The 24,318-nt window shown below is 32.9% G+C and overlaps 2 protein-coding genes across 2 annotated transcripts; one reads left to right on the plus strand and one right to left on the minus strand.

Moving 5' to 3' along the window:
* The first annotated feature begins 4,309 nt into the window (after nt 1–4,309).
* LOC145115286 (uncharacterized) lies at nt 4,310–7,162 on the plus strand. The gene is made up of 3 exons (XM_079051586.1): nt 4,310–5,122; nt 5,839–6,186; nt 6,300–7,162. The coding sequence occupies exons 1-3, from the start codon at nt 4,646–4,648 to the stop codon at nt 6,894–6,896; spliced, it is 1,422 nt and encodes a 473-aa protein (XP_078907712.1). The 5' UTR covers nt 4,310–4,645; the 3' UTR covers nt 6,897–7,162.
* A 5,515-nt stretch (nt 7,163–12,677) lies between these two features.
* LOC145113344 (uncharacterized) lies at nt 12,678–14,277 on the minus strand. The gene is made up of 3 exons (XM_079049448.1): nt 13,870–14,277; nt 13,539–13,665; nt 12,678–13,456 (listed from the first exon to the last, which is right to left on the minus strand). Exons 1-3 carry the CDS (start codon nt 14,275–14,277, stop codon nt 12,678–12,680), a joined length of 1,314 nt encoding a protein of 437 aa, XP_078905574.1.
* Nucleotides 14,278–24,318: the final 10,041 nt, after the last annotated feature.

The raw sequence follows: 24,318 nt of genomic DNA on the forward strand, positions 1-24,318 counted from the left end.
TGTTTGCTTCTCAAATATAAGATTGAAGAAACAATATCCACATATATGATTTTATCTAATTTTGAATAAAGCATGTAAAACTTAAATTGTGAATAGTTGTGTAAATAAACTTTGAAAGAAGCACTAGCATATAAATCTGAATGTATATATGTAAGTTTAAATATGATAATATGGTTGTGAATGTATAATTTTTATGCATTAAACTGTGAATTTTATATATTGAGCTGTGAATTTTGTGTACTGAACTGTTATTAAGATGTGAATTTTTAATGAATTTTATGTTAAAATATGAATGATTTATGTATGAATGTTTGCAATTTTCATGTTAATATAATTATTTTTGTGTTGTATAAATATGTAAGAATGTATTAGTTTTTATAATTATTTTGCATTAAACTTTGAATAAGCAATTTAATTGGTTTATTAAATTGTAAATATAGTATTTAAGCTATCAATCAATGAATTTATATACATATCTGATTTGGAAGGAAAGACGATGACGACGATAAAGTGGTTGGTGGTGGGTGTGGTAGTTGGTGGCTTTGGTGGTGGTGATAGAGTTTGGGTTTAACTTTTTTAAATATGTAAATTAGTGTATACTGAATTGTATTATGTTATGTTGTGAATTTTATGTATTAAACTAAAAATAAATTATATTAAGTTGTATATTTTATATAAATTTTGTGTTAAAATATCAATAAATGTATGCATAAAAATATTAAACTGTGTATTAATGAATTAATATGTTTATTAAACTGTGAATATTGTATTTTAAACTATGAATATATCTTATACACGATATTTTTTTTAAAGAAATAAACAATTTAGAAAAAATAGAAAATTGAATTTATCAAGTCATAAATCTATTTTTTATTAAAATTTTGTATATTTGGTTGCAAAAATAAAATGGTATGTATTAAAAAGTATTACCAAAGAAATAAGAACTATAATATTTGTTTTATTAAACTATGAATACGACCAGAAAATGTCATTTGTCATTGAATTTAGTGTTAGTCCAGTGGTGGTCCGATGATGGTTTGACGACTGTCCAACCACAAGTGACAACTAATTGTAAACAAAAGAATAAAAAAGTTTGGTTAATATAATATTAATGTTTAATTTGTCCAAAATATTCTTAATAAAAACATTTAAAAATTAGTTGTTACGGTTATTAACATTTTTGGATTCTCATTTGATTCACTCACTATATATATATATATATATATATATATATATATATATATATATAAAATCGCTGAAAAAAAAATAAAAAATCAATTTTTTTTAATAAAAAAAAGAGGTTTTTTTTCAAAAAAATTTTCAGCGATTTTGTATTAAAAGTATCGATTTTTTCATAAAAAAATTCAAAAAAAAGTTTTGTGATCTATAAGTATTTTTTTTATGCATTTTTATGATTTTTAGGGTTTTTTGTTTTCCATAGAACCTAAACCTATATATATATATATATATATATATATATATATATATATATATATATATATATATATATATATATATATATATGGGGTTGGCTAAAAAGACACCCCTTTTTATAACCCCTTTTACATTTTTGCGCTTATACATGTTTTTAGCATTATGTGTATAATACATTTAATAACTTGTAACAATATTTTCTTATTTTTATAATTAATTCAAGTTTCTTAATTTTATTTTACATCTTGACATATACTTTGATAACATAATTAGCATTTATTTATAGTATTAACATACATTTATAGACGTTTTGATAGCAATTTTAAACGAAATGGGATGAGATAATGAAGATAGTTTTTTTTATTACCACTTGACTTGTATACATACATAAAATTTCACTAAAACTTAGGAAAACATAATTAACTTTGGATAATATATACGAATAAAGTGTTAATAACAAGTAGGTAAATTGCATTTGAATCATTCTAGAAGAAAGAAAGATTGTATTTCTTAGACGACCCAAAACAAGATATATTGTATATTTTTGTTCACACACAAAAAAAATTAACTGCTTAACAAATTTCCAACTTTTAAGTCATCAAGGAAACCCTATTATAAACCAATTTATAACGAATCTTTAGAAAATCAATTGTTTGTATCTCGAGTTGGGTCGGGTTCGTAAACATTTTGTTTTTTATGTAGTTATTTTTTTTAATCTTCTATGCAAAAAGGTACTGAAAAAGAAAAAAAGCAAAAAAAAAAAAAAAGAAAGAAAAGAAAAGAAAAAAAAGGAAAAGAAAAAGGAGGAGAGGAATATTTATGGTTAGAAGAACATACTCACATAGAAATAGAATGAGAGGCATTTTTATAATCATTTGGACTTCACGGATATTTATGTGTTTCTCAGGCTACAGTAACATGCATACAACCCCGTTTCACTCACCGTTCGATCATTTTAGAAAATAGTAAACTACGAAACATTGCCCTCAAGAATTCCAGCATGCAAGTGTAGTCCTTAAGTTTCAATTATCTAATTTTAATCATAAATTAAAATTCTTCTAACAAAATAGTCCTTTTTGAGGTCAATATTGATCAATAATTAGTCAAAAGTTCATAAATATGAACCCTTTCTTTTGCAACATTGCATTTCCTTCCTAACTTCCACCCGACCTATATTTGATCCAAAATTTATACGTCTAATTGTCTTTTTATAGTTAGGTGTTTGATGAATAACCTAATTATAGATAACCAATGATGAGTATACTTATATGCAAATAAGGTTAGCAAATATACAAAATGAAAGAATAATGTTCTTGCTTGTGAGTAATTGTTAGTATTCCGTTGGTACTAAATTATATGGAAACTTTAAAATTAGTATGATAAAAAAAAAGACATTTTTAACTATTGGGAATTTGACAATTATTTACACTTTATGCTAGTAATAATAAAATTTTTAAAAAATGTAGTTTATATGATTATTGAAACTATATAGACATGTTAGCTTGTTTTAGACAATCTTCACTAGCCATTTAAGTAATCCAAAATATTAGGAGTTGTATGAAATCTCTCAATAATGTAGGGTTTTAAAAGCAATTTACAACTCAATAAAAGTCAAAAAAAAACAAAAGCAAAAAAACGACATAGAAAGCCGAAAGACGCGGATATATATATATATATATATATATATATATATATATATATATATATATATATATATATAAAGAGCAAATCACATTCAACCCCTGCTAATTAGTAAGATTTCATATAAGACCAAAACTTAACGGGATAATCACAATCAACCCCTAAATTTCCAAGATGGGACAAATTCTAGGTAAACCATGTCCTCACATACAAGTCAAATGTTTAAATTGTTCCTACCGTAACTGGTAATGTACATATAGATGCCGTATACATTAAGAATCCACTTAAATATGTAGGCCATATAAGAGTTTAATGCAAAATTATGTACCTTGATCCTGTGTCACAATCATTGTACTCTAAATTTGATATTGAAAAGGCTATGGATTTATTATTTCTAATCGACAAGAACATAAAAATAGACAAAGTAACTAAATTGTTACAGACAACTTCAATATAAACTTTTAAACTGTATATTTACGAATGTTATTGTTGTTGACCAAAATACAAAGAATACAACATTCCCTATTAACATTTCATTTGAAGAACGATATCAAATGTTTAAATTGTGGTGTTCCCACATTAATTAAGGATATGCATATATAAATACCTTAGATATCAAAAGAATCCACTTAAATATGCAGGCCATGGGGGAGTTTAATGCAACATGATGTATTTTGATCTTACGTATTCTAAATTTGATGCTGAAAATACCGTTAGTTCGTTATTTCTTATCGAAATAAACACAAAACTAGACAAAATGACTAAATTATTAAAAACAATTCCAATATGAATTTTTAAACTGTATATCTAACATATGGTATCATATTGACCTATAGATAAGAAAAACACAACATTCGATATTATCCTTTTATTTGAAGAAAATGATGGGCATGTTGAATATTCACTGGTCGCTATACAAGTAGATGGAGACAAAAGTGATTTTAGAACCCAATCAATTTTATAACCTAATTTTTGTTAGTTAATCCATTATACATCATTTCAAGAACTAACAAAAAAAGAATGCCCAATTTTCAAACTTTTTGTTTTTATATTTCGGGTACTCTTTATCATACAAAATTCATCTACCTAGAACATCAAGTTGAAATAGGGTTAGATGATTATATTGTGGATGTTATCAAAAGGGTATTCGTTTGATTGATCATTAATGTGGGAGGGATGTTTATGAAATTAGGTAAGATGTAGGGGTCCGAATACGATACACACCACCTATATGTATAATACACCTTTCAATCTCCCTCATCTCTCTCTCTCTCTCTCTCTCTCTCTCTTAAACAATTGGACACAAAGTTCAGAGCAATGGCAGCACCAACAGTGTCGTTTGTCTCGTGTTCTTGTTAATCGATTATATACCAAAAACCCCTTTATTGTTATTATTATTATAATCAATCATCTCTGTTTCGCTTTCTCTCTGTGTTGTAATTCTTAAAGCAATCAACATGTTTTGCTTCTCTTAAACGTCATACTCCTCTCTTTCTCTCTCTTTTTAGTGCTTTTTTTCAGTGAGCACTAACTGATTTGAGCTTAAATCTCATCTGGGTTCATCTTAATTATGGAGAAAAAACAAGGGTTTTTTTCTACATTGAAGGAGGAAGTAGTCAGAGGCTTGTCTCCGGGAAGGTCGAGGAATAGAACACCGAAACCTGGCCGGAGCCGAAGCGGGTCTCCGAATTCGGGTCTACTCAGGCGGAGGAAAGGTCACCATGTGGCTCAAACCGAACCGATTATGTCAAGATCCGGGAGCTTGAGACCATTGGAAGCTCTGTCACCGCTCCGAGAAGGTCCGGATCCGAATGAGACGACGGTCGACGCCGCCGGAGATTCCTCGAAAGTAGAGAGATGGGGACACTGGATGAAGGGCCAGTTATGTCGTGCTCCGTCCGCTGCTACCAGTTCCGGTTCGGGTTCTGCATCCTATCAACGTTCGGATCTGAGATTGCTTCTTGGTGTCTTGGGTGCGCCGCTTGCACCAGTGCACGTTAGCAACGCCGAGCCCTTTCCTCACCTCAGCATCAAAGACACCCCCATTGTTAGTTCCCATCTCTCTATTCTTGCTCACTTCGATTTTCTTGATAAATGCTTCTGAAATACTACATGGGTACTGATTTTCTTGCTACAATTTATTACATCAATTCAACTTGGATATTAGATTGTTTGACATTTAAAGTCAAATATTTATCCCCCTCTCTCTCTCTCTCTCTCTCTTTCTTGAATTGATATGAAGGATATGTGATTAACATAATTTGTGCATTTTAGGCTAATCAACATTCATTAATTGCTTTGGTGTTTATATATAGCATACTAAGGTAGGGTCTTCAAGTAAATTAGTATCCTATCCCCATAAACATGGAACTAGATTATGTGGATGTGATGGTTTGATTTTTTTGTTTTTTGTTTTTTTTCCTATTTTGTTTAGTTATTTTAAGTGAAATTCCAACTAATAATTTTGTTTTCTCTTTCCCATTCTTTCAAAACACAATGATTCAAAAAGTTTTACTCTCTTTTGATCTACATGTTTGTGCGATTTCAAAAATAGAAATAATAAATTCAAGATTTTTTTTAATCAAGATTATTCTGTTATACCAAGAATCAAGATTTTGACCAGATTCTGGTTGGTTTTTGAGTAAATGCAAAGCAAATAGAAGTTAAGCAATAAAGAATTTTCTGGTGGAAGTTGTTGTGTTGTTGTCGTCATCATCATCAACATCATTATCATCATCATCTATTTGGTGGCGGTGGTTGCAGGAAACTTCTTCAGCACAATACATACTGCAACAGTACATGGCGGCATCAGGCGGCCAAAAGCTGCAGAACTCCATTCACAACGCGTATGCAATGGGGAAAGTGAAGATGTTGGCATTTGATATAGAAACTGCAACAAAAGTGATAAAAAACAGAAACTCATCAAAAACAGCAGAATCTGGAGGTTTTGTGTTATGGCAAATGAATCCTGACATGTGGTATGTGGAACTCGCACTCGGTGCAAGTAAGGTTCACGCCGGTTGTAATGGGCGGCTCGTCTGGCGGCACACACCGTGGCTGGGTGCTCACGCCGCCAAAGGACCAGTCAGACCCTTGCGTCGCGCTCTTCAGGTAAATCATCATCTGTTACATAATTTTTTATTTATTAATTTTGAAAATCTTTATTTTTATCCCTCAGTTTATTTTTATTTTTTTCCAAAAATTAAATTAAAATGTTTTATTAGGGTTTGGATCCACGAACAACTGCAAGCATGTTCACACACGCAAGATGCACGGGAGAGAAAAAAATCAACGATGAAGATTGCTTCATCTTAAAGCTCTGTGCGGACCCACACACTCTAAAAGCTCGAAGCGAGGGGCCCGCTGAAATCATCCGACATGTGTTATTCGGGTATTTCAGCCAAAAAACGGGGCTCTTGATCCACCTTGAAGACTCTCATCTAACCCGGATCCAAACGAATGGTGGAGATGCTGTTTATTGGGAAACCACAATCAATTCGTTTTTGGATGATTATAGGCCTGTTGAAGGAATCATGATTGCTCATTCAGGAAGATCGGTTGTGACCCTTTTTAGATTTGGTGAAACAGCTATGAGTCATACAAAGACGAGAATGGAAGAAGCTTGGAGTATTGAAGAAGTTGCTTTTAATGTTCCTGGGTTGTCGATGGATTGTTTTATTCCTCCTGCTGAGTTGAGATTTGGGAATGTGAGTGAAGCGAGTGAGTTTGGACAGGAAGATCGAGTCAAGACTGCTGCTATGGCTGCTGCTGCTTATAGGGCGAAAGTTGTGGCATTGGAGAGATCAAGGAGGGAGATTTGATTTGATGGGATATTTGGTAGAGGAGGAGGGGTAGAATGGGGATTTCATTTTGCTTTTGGAAAGGAATAGGAACTTGACTGATCATGAGCAAGTGTTAATATTTCTGGGGATTATTGTTATGTTTTGAGCTTTTTTCTGTCAGTCAAGAGTTCAAAGGTCTCTCTTTCGCTTTCTCTCTTTGTGTAAAATCTTGTTTGAAAGATTGACCATTTGATATATCATCTTTGTACAATACTTATGCAAAGCATAGTTATTTTCAAGTTTTATGATCTTGTCAGTGTCTTTATGTGGTAAATAATGCATATGGTATGAATAGTTAATTGATAAATGATATGATGGGAAAGGTGAACACAAGCATGATGATGTTGTTACTGCATATGTATATGCATGTGTGTATATGTATGTTCATGAATATGGTTTATTTGTTAGTCCTTTTTACTTGCTTAAAATAGCTCATTGTACGAGAGTGGCCTCACATGTCTTTCAATTGTTTTGTTTGGTCCTACTCAGAAGTCTGAGTCATAGAAAGGATTGTTTGAAGCTTTTCTTAGAGAAGATATACCGATAAGGAGTCATAAAGGCGAGGGATTTGGTGCGATGTGAAAGCAGGTAATGCAAGTGAAAAAAATGGTAAATGGTAGATGATATATTGTTGTATTGAATACAAATATGACAAATCAAGTATTTATATAAAAGTAACTTAAGTTCGTTGGGGGAGATAAGTGATCTTGACTAATTTTATTTCTAACCAACTTTCCCTCAAGTGAAATGCTAGTGGCTAACATGAAACTTGGATCATAGGTATTGCAAAACGAGTAGTTGAAACTTGAAAGACCTTTGGTCAAAATATCAAGAACCTATCCTATGGTAGGAACATATTGAAGTACTAGAGATCCAAATGCATATATCAATATCAATATGCTTGGTCTCATGATGAAGCACATGAAATACAATCTGATACGTTGCATCAATATTCTCACATCATAGAGCCGTTGGACTAGAAAAATAGAAATAGGTAGCCGGATGTCACCGCTCAAAGTTTACGGACCGATCCAAGGTGGCCATGTTCTTCCAACACATGTCCTTTACTCTTTTAGTTTCCTTGTAATTTCTAGAAGGTGTCCATTTATTTCATGTCTATTGCTAACATGTAAGGTCATCTATAAATATACCAAATCTATTTCATTTGTCCTCGTTTCATCTTAGAGGCCAATATTAAATACAAAACATTATTCGAGTGTTGAAGTCCCCTCTTAACACACTTAGTTATGGTTCAATCTACAAGTGCTTCAAACCTCCTTCAAGTCTCATTTTATGGCGTACTCGACCCTTTGAAAGTAAGATTATTGAGTACATAAATGAGAAAAATACCCACCAAAATGCCACTCTAAATGATCCAAGTCAAAGATCAAGTCATGACCTCATATCAGTACTTTTGATAAAACAATTAAATCTTGTATTTCCCAACTCGAGTTCTTCGTTGAAGAACTAATGGAAAATATAGGGACATGGAAGAAACAATCAAGGCGTTCACCCAAGAAAATGTCGATATATCTATACTCCAAGTCCATGTTGAGCAGCCTTGGAGCTAAGTTAAAGGAAGAAATGAGGAATATCGATCAAGATCTTAAAAGAGTTTGTCAAAAATTCTAGAAAAGTCTTAAAATTATAGAAATAAAAATTTGTAAATTAAATTAAATTTGGGATGAATTCGTAATAAAATTTAATGTTTGGACCAAATTTACTATTAATTAAATTTAAAATATGGGCCAAAAGTGTAAAAATGAAAAGAAGTGTTACTATCCAACCTCAGATAGATGGTAAATATATAGAAAATATATAGAAAATATGACTTCGTTACACTTTTAAAAAATAAAATGCATTTGTTGGCAACTTGAAGACATTTTCAAAAGTTTTTTTTTTTTTTCTTTTTTTAGTGATAATCCTATACTAAATGTCTAATTGCCATATACCGAATGTCTCACCCGGGTCTCCGAGACTGTTGACCTTGGTATCAAAAATGTCTTGGCCTCCTAAGGCTGTTGACCAACACCCCTAAGTGTCTCACTCGAACTACCCCTCCCTTATTACTCCTAGGGCTATTGATACAAAGGCAATAAGATCTGAATCCAAGATCATAAAAAGTAGTACCTTGTATTCTATATATATATATATATATATATATATATATATATATATATATATATATATATATATATATATATCTGAATCCAAGGCAATAAAAAGTAGTACCTTGTATTCGACTGTTGACCTTGGTATCAAAAATGTCTTGGCCTCCTAAGGCTGTTGACCAACACCCCTAAGTGTCTCACTCGAACTACCCCTCCCTTATTACTCCTAGGGCTATTGATACAAAGGCAATAAGATCTGAATCCAAGATCATAAAAAGTAGTACCTTGTATTATATATATATATATATATATATATATATATATATATATATATATATATATATATATATATATATATCAGAGGACAAATAGTGATACAAAGGAAATGGGATCCAGATCAAGGATCAAACACAAAATTACTCAAGGGTATTTCAAGCATGGAATCAACTCAGAATTATAAGATGTGTGAACTAACTATGATCAAATATTTTCCAAAATCTATAATTTTGAGTCCATAGACTAAATGTTACACGAAATCAAAGTTGGGATAATCCAAAATTATCCTCTTGATGTCATGCAAAAAAACAAGAGAACATATGAGAAAAATCATCATATGCAAAACCGAAACCTATAAATATAGGTATGAAACAATTAATTGTGGTTGATTTTGGAGGTACCGCCACCAGTGGCGGTGTCCCTTAAACCCCAAAAGAGGAAATGGGAAAAATCATCATATACAAAACTAAAAACTGATAAATATTGATATGCAACCGTTAATTGCGGTTGGTTTTGGTGGGATACCACCGCTAAAGGAGCCATCCATTGTAACCTACAAGGACGTTGACCCATGACCCTATACTCATGAGATCAAATTAGCTTATGCGGGCATGTTCTTTTTGCATCTCCTAAACTCACAATATATAACATAAATTGAGCTCAACATGTCTCAGGATAATCCCTCTCATACTAAAGAATTCGATAACAACAGATAATCACCAACATTTGTTGATTGGTATTATTTAAAACAGTTCAATTTGTTGGTGATTTTACTGTCACCATGTCATTTTATGTAACTGGAATTAACATGTGAGCTAAGGGGCTTCATAATTTGTACTCTAATATATGTACGTGTTGGTGCGGAGTGCACACATGTATAAGATCGAATTAGAAGCCGGTTCGACGACAAGTCGGGGGTCTGGGGGCAGCGCCCCTGGGTTCGGGGTTTCCAAAGGAACTGATGACGACCCAACCCTAATGAAACCCTAATCTCGTTTATTATATAAAGACTCTTCCTTTTGGGAAGAAGGACACACACGAAAATTAGCTCTCGGTTTTCATACACTCACAGAATCTTTCTAGCAAATTGGCTTACAATTTCTGTGCCTAGAATCGTAAGTGTCCACTTGGATTATCCTAGGCTGAATTTCTTGCAACCCAGACATAGGGTAGAAATATCAGTTCAGAAAGTGTTTTCACGATCCAAGTTGGTATCCAGATCTCCACTACAAACCCTATATTTTCCTACAATCGAACTGATATTCTCTGTTCCTGGAGATGGGTGACTCAATCCACGAGCTGACCACTAAGTTTGCAAAGCTGGAGAAGTTCGAAGGTGTCGACTTCAAGCGGTGGAAGAAGAAGATGAACTTCATGCTAACTACTCTAAAAGCATCATATGTACTGACTACTCCAAGACCATCGGAGCCTGAGGAAGGTGCTATTGAGACAATTGAAGAGATAAGGAGGAGACAGAAGTGGGAGAACGATGACTACATCTGCAAATGTCACATTTTGAACGGTATGTCTGATGCTTTATTTGATATCCATAGTGAAGCCTTGTGTGCCAAGGAGTTGTGGGACACCCTTGAATTGAAATATATTACTGAGGATGCTTATAGCAAGAAGTTTCTAGCCAGTGACTTTAACAATTATAAGATGGACGATTCAAGGTCTGTCACTGAACAATACAATGAACTCTTTGGCATATACAGTCAGTTTAAACTACACCGTATGAATATATATGAATCCATTGTTGTGTCAACCATCATTGACAAACTGCCTCCATCATGGAAAAACTTCAAACATAACTTGAAACATCAAAATGAGGAACTGTCTTTGGTTCAAATTGCTAGGGTAGAAATATTATTTTCGTACAAAATTTATAACAAATCTCCCCACCTCCACGCCTCAGTTTCATATATTTATTTAACACTCCTACTTTAAAATGTTACGTATTGTTAAATGAATTGACACATGATTAATCACATACAACTATATTATTTTAATTTCCACAATACATTGAACTTTACAACTTAATATATTTATAAAAATAATATTTATTTGTTAATCATTTTATATTATATCTAAAAATAAGTTAACTAAAAATACACTTAATATAAAAAATACATTAAATAAAAACTAAAATACCTGAAAATATAATATAATTTGTCCAAATTGTTTTTATCTAAAATTATAAACTATAAATATTTTTGTGTCTTTAATTATAATTGACAAAATTGCAAAAATGGTCCCTGTGTTTGGCAAAATATGCGACTTTGGTCCAAAACGATACCTTGATGCACCACTGGTCCAAAATTGGATTTTTCCATTGTTTTTGGTCCCTTACACTAACTTCCGTCCATATGCTCCGTTACCTGCAATATAGATGGGGATATTTTCGTCTTTCCACTTACAGGGACCTTTTTTGCAACCTTATTCAAAATAAAAGCAGAGCTACATCACTCTTCCATCTTCAACTTCACGAGCTTCATACTCTTCCTACTCTGTGTTCACAATTTCTTAGAGATCAAAAATTAAAATGGTGATGTGTTTCTGTGGTAGGGACGCGGTGGTTCGCACCTCCTGGACATCAGCAAACCCTGGTCGGAGGTTTCTTTCCTGCCCTCAACAGGTAAGTGTTCGATTTTGCTATTTTACCCTCATTTTGGAAAATCACCCTCATTTTTAGGGTTTTTTTTACGTGAAGGGTTCCAGATGCAAATTCTTAGGATGGATTGATCCTCCAACGTGTGCAAGATCTATGTTGATAATACCCGGATTATTGAGGAATATCAACAATGCAAACTATCAAGTGGCAAAATTGAAGATGTGTTTGTTTGCAAGTTGGTTACTATTTGTGGTGGTTTGGGTGCTTTTCATTTAGTAATAAGGAATTAGGGACCCCTGTAGTTGCATGTAATTTTGGGTGTTTTTGTCTTATGAAATTGTAACAGGGGAATGTGGTAGTTTTTGGTATTTGATATTGTAATATCAATTTAGGGTTATTTTGGACAACTTCAGAAATGGGTACCCTTTTCAAGGATGTAATGACAATGTATTGCAGTTATCACCTAATGTTAATGTTTATTTGTTGTTTCAGAAGAAAGTTGTTATAACCATAAATGTGTTCCATAAACATGACAACAAAGTTGGTATAAACCATAAACATCATTCTTCAACAATTACAAAATGTTGACATTAGTTTCATGACCAAAAGGGCTAAAAGACCAAAATAAAACCATTACAACAAACTACTTTTAAACCATTACATCCAAATGCACAAAAGTGGTGCTAAACCAAAAGATAAGTTTTTAAACAAAATACACTAATTCCTGCATTGACTGCCACCTCCATTCCCTCCTTGACTGCTTCATGCATGCCCTCCTTGACTGCTTCCTGCATTCCCTCCTTGATTGCTTCCTGCATTCCCACCTTCACCCTTGCAAGTCCTTAAGTTATGACCCCTATTGTTGCACTTCCCACACCTGACACTAACAAACTTTCTGGTAAGTTTTTCAGGTTCACTTGCACCATGATTATGCATCTGTCTATCATATTTTTCATCTGCACTTCTCTTTCTCTTGGTCTTAGGTCTCCCAGGTTGAATTTGATGTGGTGGTGGTGTTAATTGAAATGGACAGGTACTTTTTGGCCACACGGATCTACCCTTTATAGGGTCCACAGTGTAAGAGTAAGCTTCATTCCATGTTCGAAGCCAATACACTTTGTTGACATAAGTGTAAAGCTCCCCAACTTTGTCTCCACTATCAGCCATTTCATGTATTGTAGCTATGACATGTCTGCATGGAATCCCATTCAATTCCCACCTTCTACATGTACATGACATATTTGTCATGTCAACCACATGCTGGTCATGCCAAGGACCATAAACTTCATACTTTGCAGTCTCATTCCATCTAGCTCTATATTGGACTGAAGCTTCCCTATTTCTCTCAAGTAACTTTGATGCTGTTGGAGTGAGTGGACCTGGAGCTTTGGACATCACTTTCTTCACATTGCAGATCCTCTTCATAAGGTACTGCCTGATGTACTCAAGACAACTTATGATGGGCTTATTCCTACCATGAATAATCTTACTGTTGAAAACCTCACACAAATTGTTGAGCAATATATCTGATCCTGCTCTGCCTGTATTAAACAAGAACATTATATGAACTAAATCATATACAATGAGAACTAGTAAAGCTTCACCTAAGGTAGGGAATATAACCTGAAAAGTGGCTTCTGGCCCAATGGTGAGGGGGGATTTTCTTCAACCACTCAAAAGCATCCTTATCAAACTTGTTAAGTTCATTCATGTAGTGTTCAAATTCTGGTACTGTGGTTGCTATTGCACACTGCCATAAGTGATCTTTATACTCTTTTGTTTTCCATTTTTCCTCATGTTCTCATAAATATGTCTTAGACAGAATCGATGCTCAGCTTGTGGGTATAGTTGTGCAATAGCAGGTAAGAGTCCTTGTAAAGGATTATCCCACATAATCATTGCAACATTCATATACAAATGAACTATTAGTAATACAAAAAGAAGAAAATAGTACCTTTTGTCTATCACTCATGAAAGTAAAGTTAGAATTTGAGTACAACTCTAAGTCATCTCCCAAGCATTCTAGTAATACAAAAAGAAGAAAATAGTACCTTTTTCCTGCTTTAAACCCTTTCTTTAATGCCCCTAAGCAAATATACACCCTTTTAAACTTCCTTGTTTCTCTAGCACTGTTAGGCTCATTAACAACCTCAAGCTTCACAGTTGTACCCACATTAGTTGCTTGTAGTTCCATAAGATAATCTCTTAACACCTCGTATTGCTTTGTGTAGTCACCACTCACTTGCTTTGTAGATGTTGCTTTTGCCCTCTGTACTTTGTGTATGGACACACCAACTTGAAGCCTCTTCTGAACTTGGTCTTGAATGCTTCGAAGGGGTACTGTAGGGTTAGACTCGACCATGTCTAAGATTTCTGCAGATATATACTTCGCAGTGCAAGCCCAAAGTTTTCTAGTTTGAACACAAGTATGTTTGTCCAGTAAAGTTTTCACATACTAATCACTATCTTTTGACCTTGAAGTCTGCATTGACCAAGAACAATTCACTTTATTGCCCTTACCTACCCCACTTGCATTTACATTAGGTACATTACCTTTACACACAACCCTAAGCCTTGTTTTGTCGTTTTTCTTGAAGCCAAGATTCCTTCTAGTCTGAATGGCAAGTTTATTGACTTTGTCATTAATTTCCTTTTTACTTTTATACTTTTGACCCACTTGAAAAGTAACTGCATGGACTTCCCCAAGAGAGCACTTCTTCTCCTTCACCATCTGTTTTAATATTGCTTTCCTCCTTTCATCATCAATATCTTCACCTAATGAGTCCCATTCATCATTATCAATTACTTCAACATCTTCAACATCTTCAACATCTTCAGTATCAACAACTTCATTTTCAGTCTCAACACCCTTTCCTCTGTCAACATATTCAACATCTAGATCAACATTCATATAGAAATCACTCATGTCCACCTCAATATCACTTACATAATTTTCTTCATCTTCAAGAAAGTCACTATCTTCCTCACTCCCTTCACTACCCCCTTCACTATCTCCTTCACTACCCCCTTCACTACCTCCTTCACCAAGTCCTTCACAAACTCCCTCACTTTCAAATTGAAATTCACCTAGTCCTGTGCCAAGTTCTGCACCAACTCCCATACTCTGATCATTACCATCATTAAAAGTATATTGATCAAAGAAAGGATCAAAGTCTTCAAATTGAAATGGTTGGTCATCAAAGGTATCAAACACTCCTGTATTTACTTCTTGGTCACCAAGATTTGCACCTTGATCATGAACTTCTGTATCTTGATCACCAACAGGTGCACCTTGATCATGAATTTCTATACCTTGATCACTAATATTTGCACCTTCATTACCAATTTCAACATGTGCATCTTGATCACCAACAGTTGCAGTGTGTTCCAAGTTGAAACACAATTTCTTACTACATGATTGACTCCCTTCAACTAACCTCAATCTCATATTTGAATTGTATTCGGGTGTCTCATACTTTACCAAACACAATTCAAGATTTAGGACATCTTCCTGGTTTTGGTTTACTGGATGCAAATCAACCACTGCTGAATTTGATTTTGGTATGGGCACATCATCTGCTATTTCCTCAATTATGACCCTAGGTTTAACTCTTGGAGACATAAAGTATGTAAGTAACTTAGTTTCATTATGTTCAGTGTATACCTTGATGATCTTATGATGTTCAATGTACTGTGCAAGACTAAGTACATCAACATCATTCCCCAGAGCTCTAAGACCAAACTCCAAATCTCCATTTGGTAATTGATAGTGGTAGTAAATGACTGGTGGTACCTCATAACCAAGCTTCAGCATCACCTCGTCCAACTCATGCACAGAGAACTCATCCATGTCTACCAAGTCAACGTGGTCTAATTTTCCTTCAATGTAGCTTATCCCTGGGAATTTTGTGAACCTCCCTCCATGATGGAGCTCAATAGTGAACATCGTGGGATATCCTTCTGTAAAAATCATGAACCAAACCAAAAAAACATTACTTTATATGGATTGTAAAAGATTTTTTTTTGTTTCAAAGAAATATGTAAGAAACAGAGTACGTTACCGTAAATTCGGATTGCATCAAAACACTGATTTCTTAGCCTGATTTCCCACATTTGGAGCATACTCGTGGATTTGAACTTACGATTGAAGTTGATGATCAAATGCAGGATTTCAAGGAACGATTAGGGTTTTCGATCAACAAAGTGGGTTTAGTGGGTAGAGTGAAGGGTCATTAACTGTGTATATCATTCAATATGGCGGTAATCGATGATATAGAGGTGGAAAGACGAAAAATACCCCCGTCTATATTGCACGTAACGGAGCATATGGACGGAAGTTAGTGTGAGGGACCAAAAACAATGGAAAAATCCAATTTTGGACCAGTGGTGCATCAAGGTATCGATTTGGACCAAAGTCGCATAATTTTGCCAAACACAGGGACCATTTTTGCAATTTTGTCATTATAATTTCTTATGATTGTATTTTCTTTATGACAAAATTACAAAAATGGTCCCAGTGGTTTGCCAAAAGTAACAAAGTTAGTCACTGCTAATTTTTTTGATTCAAATAGCCCTTGTGGTTTGCCAAAAGTTTGCAAAGCTTGCACAAATGGCCCTTTTAACTAACGCCGTTAGGGACTGAATTAGTAAACACATTTTCGTCTTTTCAAGTATATAAAGGGTCTGGATTCGCCACTTTGGGTAAACAACAAGGGTCATTTTTGTAATTCGTCATAAAATGATAAGAATGATAGAAAATGAGGGGAAGAGGATTCAAACTTGGGACCTTCTCCCTATTCAACCAAAGCTCTAACCTACTAGACTAGAGCCAAATTTGTTTTATATTTCCGAAAATTAATTAATATTATCTAAAATCGTAAATACTTACTAATAAAAAAATAAAAAAAACATATTTTTACTAAAATTTTTTTTTATTAAAACAAAATATCTTTTTACGTATTGTAAAAAAGAATTACAAACAATTTATTTGTTTTTTTACGTATTTGTTTTACATAAAATATATTTTTTTATGTATTAAAGAAAATACGTTTTCGTATAATATGTTATTACATTGTTATGATCCTAAAACATATTTTTACTTTTTCATATAAAAATACATTTTTTTTTCTTTCACGTAGATTTTTTTACGTATTTATTTTATGTAAAATATGTTTTTTTATATAGTTAAAAAATACATTTTCGTATAAAATGTTATTACAATGTTATAATCCGAAAATATATATTTTTAACTTATGTTAACGTCTTTAGTTGGTTTAAAGCAAAACTACAACTATTTTTTTTACGTAAAAACATTAAGAACGTAATAATATAACGTAAAAAAATGTTTCGTATAATATGTTATCTTAAATATATACGTAACGTTTATAATATGTTATCTTAAATCAGCTAAATATATTATCTTAAAAAATTAGTTATACGAAATGTGTTTTTGTATAAGATGTTTTTATGTGTTTTCGTAAAAATACGTTATGTTAAATATTTTATCTTAAAATGCGTTTTCGTAAAAATACGATTTTAAGATACTATATTATACGAAAACACATTTTTAAATTAAGATAACGTCTTTAGTTGATTTAAAGCGAATATGCAAGTATTTTTTACGTAAAAACGTTAACGTGATAACATATTATACGAAAACGTATTTTTACGTTATGTTAACGTCTTTAGTTTGCATTACGTAAAAAATATAAGTCGTTTTGATTTGATCCTAAAACATATTTTTACGTTATTTTATCATGTTCTTAATGTTTTTACGTAAAACATTTTATACGAAAATGTATTTTTTAAATATATAAAAAACATATTTTACATAAAATAAATACGTAAATTTTTTTTCTATGTGAAAGAAAAAAAAACGTATTTTTATATGAAAATGTACAAATATGTTTTAGGATTATAGCAATGTAATAACATATTATACGAAAAAGTATTTTTTTAAATACATAAAAAAACATATTTTATGTAAAACGAATTACAAAAATGGTCCCTGTTATTCTTATCATTTTAAGACGAATTACAAAAATGGTCCCTGGTTTACCCAAATTAGTGAATCCAGTCCCTTTATACTTGAAAATATGAAAGTGCCCTTACTAATTAAGTCTCTAACGGCTGAATACTAACGACGTTAGTAAAAAGGGCCATTTGTGCAAGTTTTGCAAACCACAATGGCTATTTGCATAAAAAAAATTAATAGTGACCGACTTTGTTAGGATCATTTTTGTAATTTTGTCTTTTATTTTATTTTATTTTACTCTATATATTTTTAAATAAAGAAATTATGTAGGCATCAATCGAGTGACCCCAAAATGATAAGAGGTGTTCTATCGTATTATATTTTCTTTATGATTGTAGAATAACAAAAAATGATAAAAGGAGATATATACAAAATGATAAGACACGTTTTAAGACGTCCAAAATTGAAAAGATTGAAATCTTAAAAAATAGAATACTTAAAACAAAATTAATAAAAGATTACAAAACCTAATTTATGATATTTAGTTAAGAATTAAAAAGTTTAATTTTTTGTCATTAGTTAAGTAACTATTGAACTTTTTATCAAATATCAAGTTGACATCCCATTATAATTCAATTTAATCCATTGAAGGCAAATGTATATTTCACTATATTCATGACCCCTACATTATAAATGTTAAATACCGGATAAACATTCAAGTTATTTCAAGTTCTGCTTTTCAGTGTCACGGAAATTTCTGATCTTCTGATATGATGGGCCTCTTTACTCTTAGGATATGAATCCACATGAAATCCTAATCATGATAGAAAAACAAACATAAAGAAAAACAATAGAAAACTAGTAACACGTGAAAGACAAACTAAATCAGAACGTAGTTTTTTTTAGATTAGCTACAGAATATTGCATAAATCATTTAGTTCCTATGAAATTATCGTTTCATATAGACAAACAGTTCTCCAAACATTTAATCGTTTGCTGATGAAATTTGATTACATGGTCAGTCGAGAGAACCAAACCAAGACGATATGAACAAGATTGAGGTTAAACATGAAAAAGTGACCCTTTATCTTCTTGTTTAAACCTTGAAAGTTGAAGTGTTAAGCTCATGAATTAGTGGATAAAATCCAAGCACCTCATCATGAACATAGATATGAATGGAGTTTTATTTCCATGCGGATTGCACAAGAAACAATTAAAAAACAATCCACAAAGAAGTGTCGGCAAGTCGTGACAAAAACAGATGTCCTCCAGGGAACTGTAGTAGCTAATCATCATATGTCGAAAGATCCTACCAGTCTTAGATTACATTTACGGGAAAAGGGTAACCTTAACTATGCGCTTTTCGTGCTCTTTTTATCCGTAAGTAGAAGTTGAATGTTCTTGGGACCTTCCCCTTTTGTCCTTAACTCTAATTTAAATAGTATTTTTTTATGTTTGGGACCACAATCTCACTTCTGGTTTAAAGGGACATTGCCCAGTTTTCAAGCGTGGTCCTTCACCATGCTTTTACTGCCCATCGAGCTCAATGAACCCATTAGCATTCTTTAAAGAATAAACAAGTACTACCAACTGTTTTAACACATGTACTACCTTTACATGCATTGGCAGAGGGAGTGACTTCTGTGCATCAATGCCCTGTGTTTCAGATTTTCGAGGGTCGGCTGGAGAACTAAGTCCTTGTATGAAGTTTTACCCTTTTTCATTTTACGTAGAAACGCCTTATCTAAAGTAATACACTTGACAATCGGACAACGCCTAATTGGCTTTGTATCAGGGCAGATCTAGCATAGGGGCAGTGTGAGCAGTTGCCCCAGATTTACACTTCTATATCAAATTTCAAGTTGTAATGTAGATCATTTGACCTTCAAAGTCAAAGTTTATTTGTTGTTTACATGTGAACTATTTAACCAATATAACGGAACCATTATTAAAAGTGGTGATGCGGTTTCTAAATTTTGTTAATAGGTTATATACGGTTCGGTTTTGGTTATCATGGAAAACCGACGACCCACCTTTAACCGAACCGAACTATTAGCTAAAAATGAAACCAAATGGTAAATGAGTGAGAGAACATTAACTTGCTACAGAGCACATAGTATATGAAACCAGTTTATAGAGTATTTCTAAATAGTAAATAGTTAATTACTATAAGGAATCGATGTTGAGTTTACTGTAAAAAGCATTACTTCTCCATGTACCCCTATTTTTTCATGAAATAAAATGCATATTCTTACTAAGCCACGACAGTATTTTAACTTAACCCTCTTAGTCTTAACAGCCATTTTGTTTGAAACGTCACTATTAATAAATAAAATAGCATAATTGTTCTATATTCAATTTCAAATCTACTCATTTACAAATAAAGTATTAAAACTACTATAATTAAACGACTTAAAATCCTAAGATGTTTATCTCACAAAACTTGATTTTAGCGCAATAGTGCTTTTATCATACATTGGACGTGTTCGGCAAAATTAGCTGGTAGTAACGGGTAGCGAGTAGCTTATAGCTTATAGCGTTTTGTTAAACGCTACATGAAGTAGCATTTGGATTTGAAGCGTTTTGTTTAAACTAAACACTAGAAGCTTGTAGTGCCAAACAAAACTTTCTATTTAAAACGAAGCGTTTTGTCAAACGCTAGAATCTAGAAGCTCTCAAACGCTCCGTGCCGAACACGCCCATTGATTTACTAGTGTTTAGATTTTTCCATTTTTTAATAGCAATGTAGTTTTTAATTTAAATTCTTTTAATAGCAATGCATTTTCTGCTTTTAATTTTTGATGACAATGTATTTTTTCCTTTTTTACTATCAGTTTTCATCATAATGGTTAACTAATATTAACCGATAACCAAACCCCATTAATGACTATAACCGATAACAGAAACCAATATTAACCGATACTCAATGGTCACTACAAGAATAACGACAATTAGTGGGTTAAGGAATTTGATTAACCGATTGTTTTGCTTATGGTTTGGTTTTTATCCCTAACCGACCTCTCTGTGACATCCCCAATTTCACGGTCAGAAAGACCGATTTATTTATGCTTATTTTGAAATCAGAGTATCATTAAAAGAATAATATTGCAGAATTTGTTCCCAAAAACATGATAATGATATTATCAAAACATTTCCGAAGAAACATATTTTATTTATATTAAAAACATTGGGATGTCATTGTCGATACAATACATAAGCATAAACGAAATAATACAGACCTTACACTAGTTTATCTAAACTACTGGCCTATAGGCATCCATAAATCTCTCATAATATCATCACACCTATGCTCTTGTGCCACTACCTATAATATAAGAAACTGAGTGGGTTAGGCTTGGGGGCCTGGTGAGCACATATGGTTTTCAACCCACAATAATTAAATCTTTATTTATTATTATCAAATCATCAACCCGATTACCCCTTCCCATTATCCTCACTCTCTGTCCCTAACATCTAATTTCAAGGGACATATCCTAAGGATCATCTTCGGGATAGACAATAATGCTTAGGGGAGTCCATAACAATATATGTCAGTAAGGCAACCAGGGGGGATGGAGTACACCTGGTGAACACTAAGTTCAAAAACACCTACAGGTTGCGAGCCTGCTAGCGTTCCACTGGACTGTCTAGAATAGTCTGTAGTCGTTATCTAATCATCTATATCATCTTTCATCTCTCATCATCTAGATCACCTTTCACCTCTCATCATCTATGTCATCTTATATCTACCCATCTTTACCTAACATATTTATAGCTAATAAAATACATATACAATTTAAAATCGAGTAAAACATGTATAAATCGTTCATCTAGCATAGATAACAGGAACACAGATAATAGACACATATAGCATGTAATTATCTTAAATACTTTATATCTATGTGTAAGATGATACTAACTATGCACTCACTTGATAAAGTGAATGAATCGAAATTCGGGCAGAGCTTCGCTTCTAACTACTGACCTTTGCTTTGACGTGACCTAGTATCATTAACACTAAGTATAAGTCTACGATTCTACGACTGAAAATAGTCTAGACCTATCAATCATTCCAATGAATACTGATAGTTCTATAAGGATCAGCCATGCAATACAGTTGGAAGGCATGACCATTTCGACATATAGTCTTTCTGAAATCCAACAACCAAGCCAACGTGACCATTCTAGACACCTCTCCCGTAAGTAGATCAATCAGTATAACGATTTGGAATCACTGATAAATCTTATTTATAGGTTCATAATAATGAATTATGACTATAAATATAAGTTAAACTGAAAAGGATAGAGTGTAGCTTAACTTACCGAGGTTTTAGCAAAACCGGGAAATTTGCACTGGCAGAATTCTGGGCTGATAGCTACTAGATGTCGGGCTCCTAGGGAGTTCTAAACTTGCCAGGATATTCTAACTACTAAGGAAAGATTCCAACCAAAGGACGTGAAATCGAAGGAGAGAGAAAGATAGATAGATAGAGAGAGAGAAAGAGAGACAGAGAAAGAGAGAGAGAGAGAGAGAGAGAGAGAGAGAGAGAGAGAGAGAGAGAGATTTGGAATTGTGAGGAATGGTTGAACACAAATGAGCTATTTATAGGCTCGTCATTGACCAGGTGATGGGTTTTGAGCATAACAAACAATCCCTATGTGTACATGCAACTCTAATATGTAGGATCTATGTTTTCACTATTGGACATGTAAGTATTGAACACAAAAGAATAAACCCTAGGAGGCATCTACTAATTTCGAAATTAATAACAAGAGATAGTAGACTAACCTTTAATTGTTATATAGCAATAACAATTAATTCCTTGAAGTTGTTGAACCTTGAAACTGTTGGATTAGGTGTCTAAGCCCTTAACTATAATTGGTATGTACTTGAATTGATAGCAGCAGAGTCCTTTTGGGTTGCCCTCAACCTAGCAACTGGACAAGGAAATTATGAAAGGAGAGATATTAATTTATAAGATTAATTAATATATATATATAAATGATTTATTAATATGTTAATGGATTAATATATTAATTAGAAATCATTATGTTTAATTAATTGTTAGCCAGAAATTAATCAGAATTGATTTTGGGGTTAAAAGAATTAATTATAAGGTGCAGGGACTAGTTTGCAATTATCTAATAGTTGAGTGGAAGGCTCTAGAACCCCCTTGGAAGAGGGTGGACGAAATCTTTAGGGGAAACCCTAATAATTTCGTCCATAGGGGCTTGGATAAGGCCCTTGGGTTTGCTTAGGCCCTAAGCAAAGGATAACTAGGGTTTCCCTTAAACCCTAGATCCCTCAGCTATATAAGGAGCCTCCTGGTTCATGTTTTTGGTGACTCTTTCTTTTGAAGAAACCCTAAGGCCGAGATTTTGCATACTCCCTCTCCTCTCTCTCTCTTCTACTTTCCTTCTTGCTAGTCATTGGGTGTGATTCCATTAGAGGCATTACACTTGTGGTGCTAAAGCTTCCAAGAAGATCAAGATCAAGATCAAGGGAATATCAATTGTTTGCTATAACAATTGAAAGGTATGTAAACCCTAAACCCTAGTTTACTATTTTCGAAAATAGCCTCTCTCCTCTAGGGTTCTTGTTTTGCAATTCAAAGTTATATGTTCAATAGTTAAAACATAGATCCAAAGTAGGTTGCATGTGAACTTAGGAATTGTTTTTCTAGTTTATTTGTTTTACCTAAAACCCATCAGTGGTATCAGAGACATTGTTGTTTTAAATTGAATTGCTACAATTGTTGAATTGCAAATTAGGGTTTATAGCTATTAAACCCTAAAGGCCAATCTTTTGATTTCTAGGGTTTTGGATCAAAGGGTTTTTTCGAAAACCCTAGCCTCCAAAGAACCCTAATCGAAATTAGGGTTAGGGTTTTGAAAACCCTAGCCTCCTCCCTTATGAATTTCGAAATATGCTAGAGGATAACTAGGGTTTCTTGTTTTTGGATAATTGTTACTTAATTAGATTAATTGGATAATTATCCTTACCCTATTTTTCGAAATTTAGAGGGATAAGGATTAAGATTAAATTAATGGATTAATTTAATTAGATAATCCTTACAAGATTTAATAATTTGATTAATAGTTAATTAAAAGATAAATATTAAATCTAGTTAATTGGTTTATTTAAATTTAAATTTAATAGCTTAAATTTCGAAATTTATAAACCCTTGAAGTTTTAAAATGTTTTAAAACACACCTTATATATATATTATAATTAAAAGTTTAATATTATATATGTATAAGAATATGGTCAGTCAAATCGCTAGTATGCCTCATTCACGAAGCTAATCTATAAGGGGGGTATAAGGAAACTGCCTATAAAATGGTAGTTGAATGGGTGTCCACTCTCACCCACCGCTTCCTTGATTAGTGGAGGGTCGTTAGCAGAACGGATTTGATAGGACAACTACT

The sequence above is a fragment of the Lactuca virosa genome, chromosome 1, assembly GCF_052849685.1.
Source record: "Lactuca virosa cultivar CGN04683 chromosome 1, Lactuca_virosa_CGN04683_v6, whole genome shotgun sequence".
NCBI classification, from domain to species: domain Eukaryota; kingdom Viridiplantae; phylum Streptophyta; class Magnoliopsida; order Asterales; family Asteraceae; genus Lactuca; species Lactuca virosa.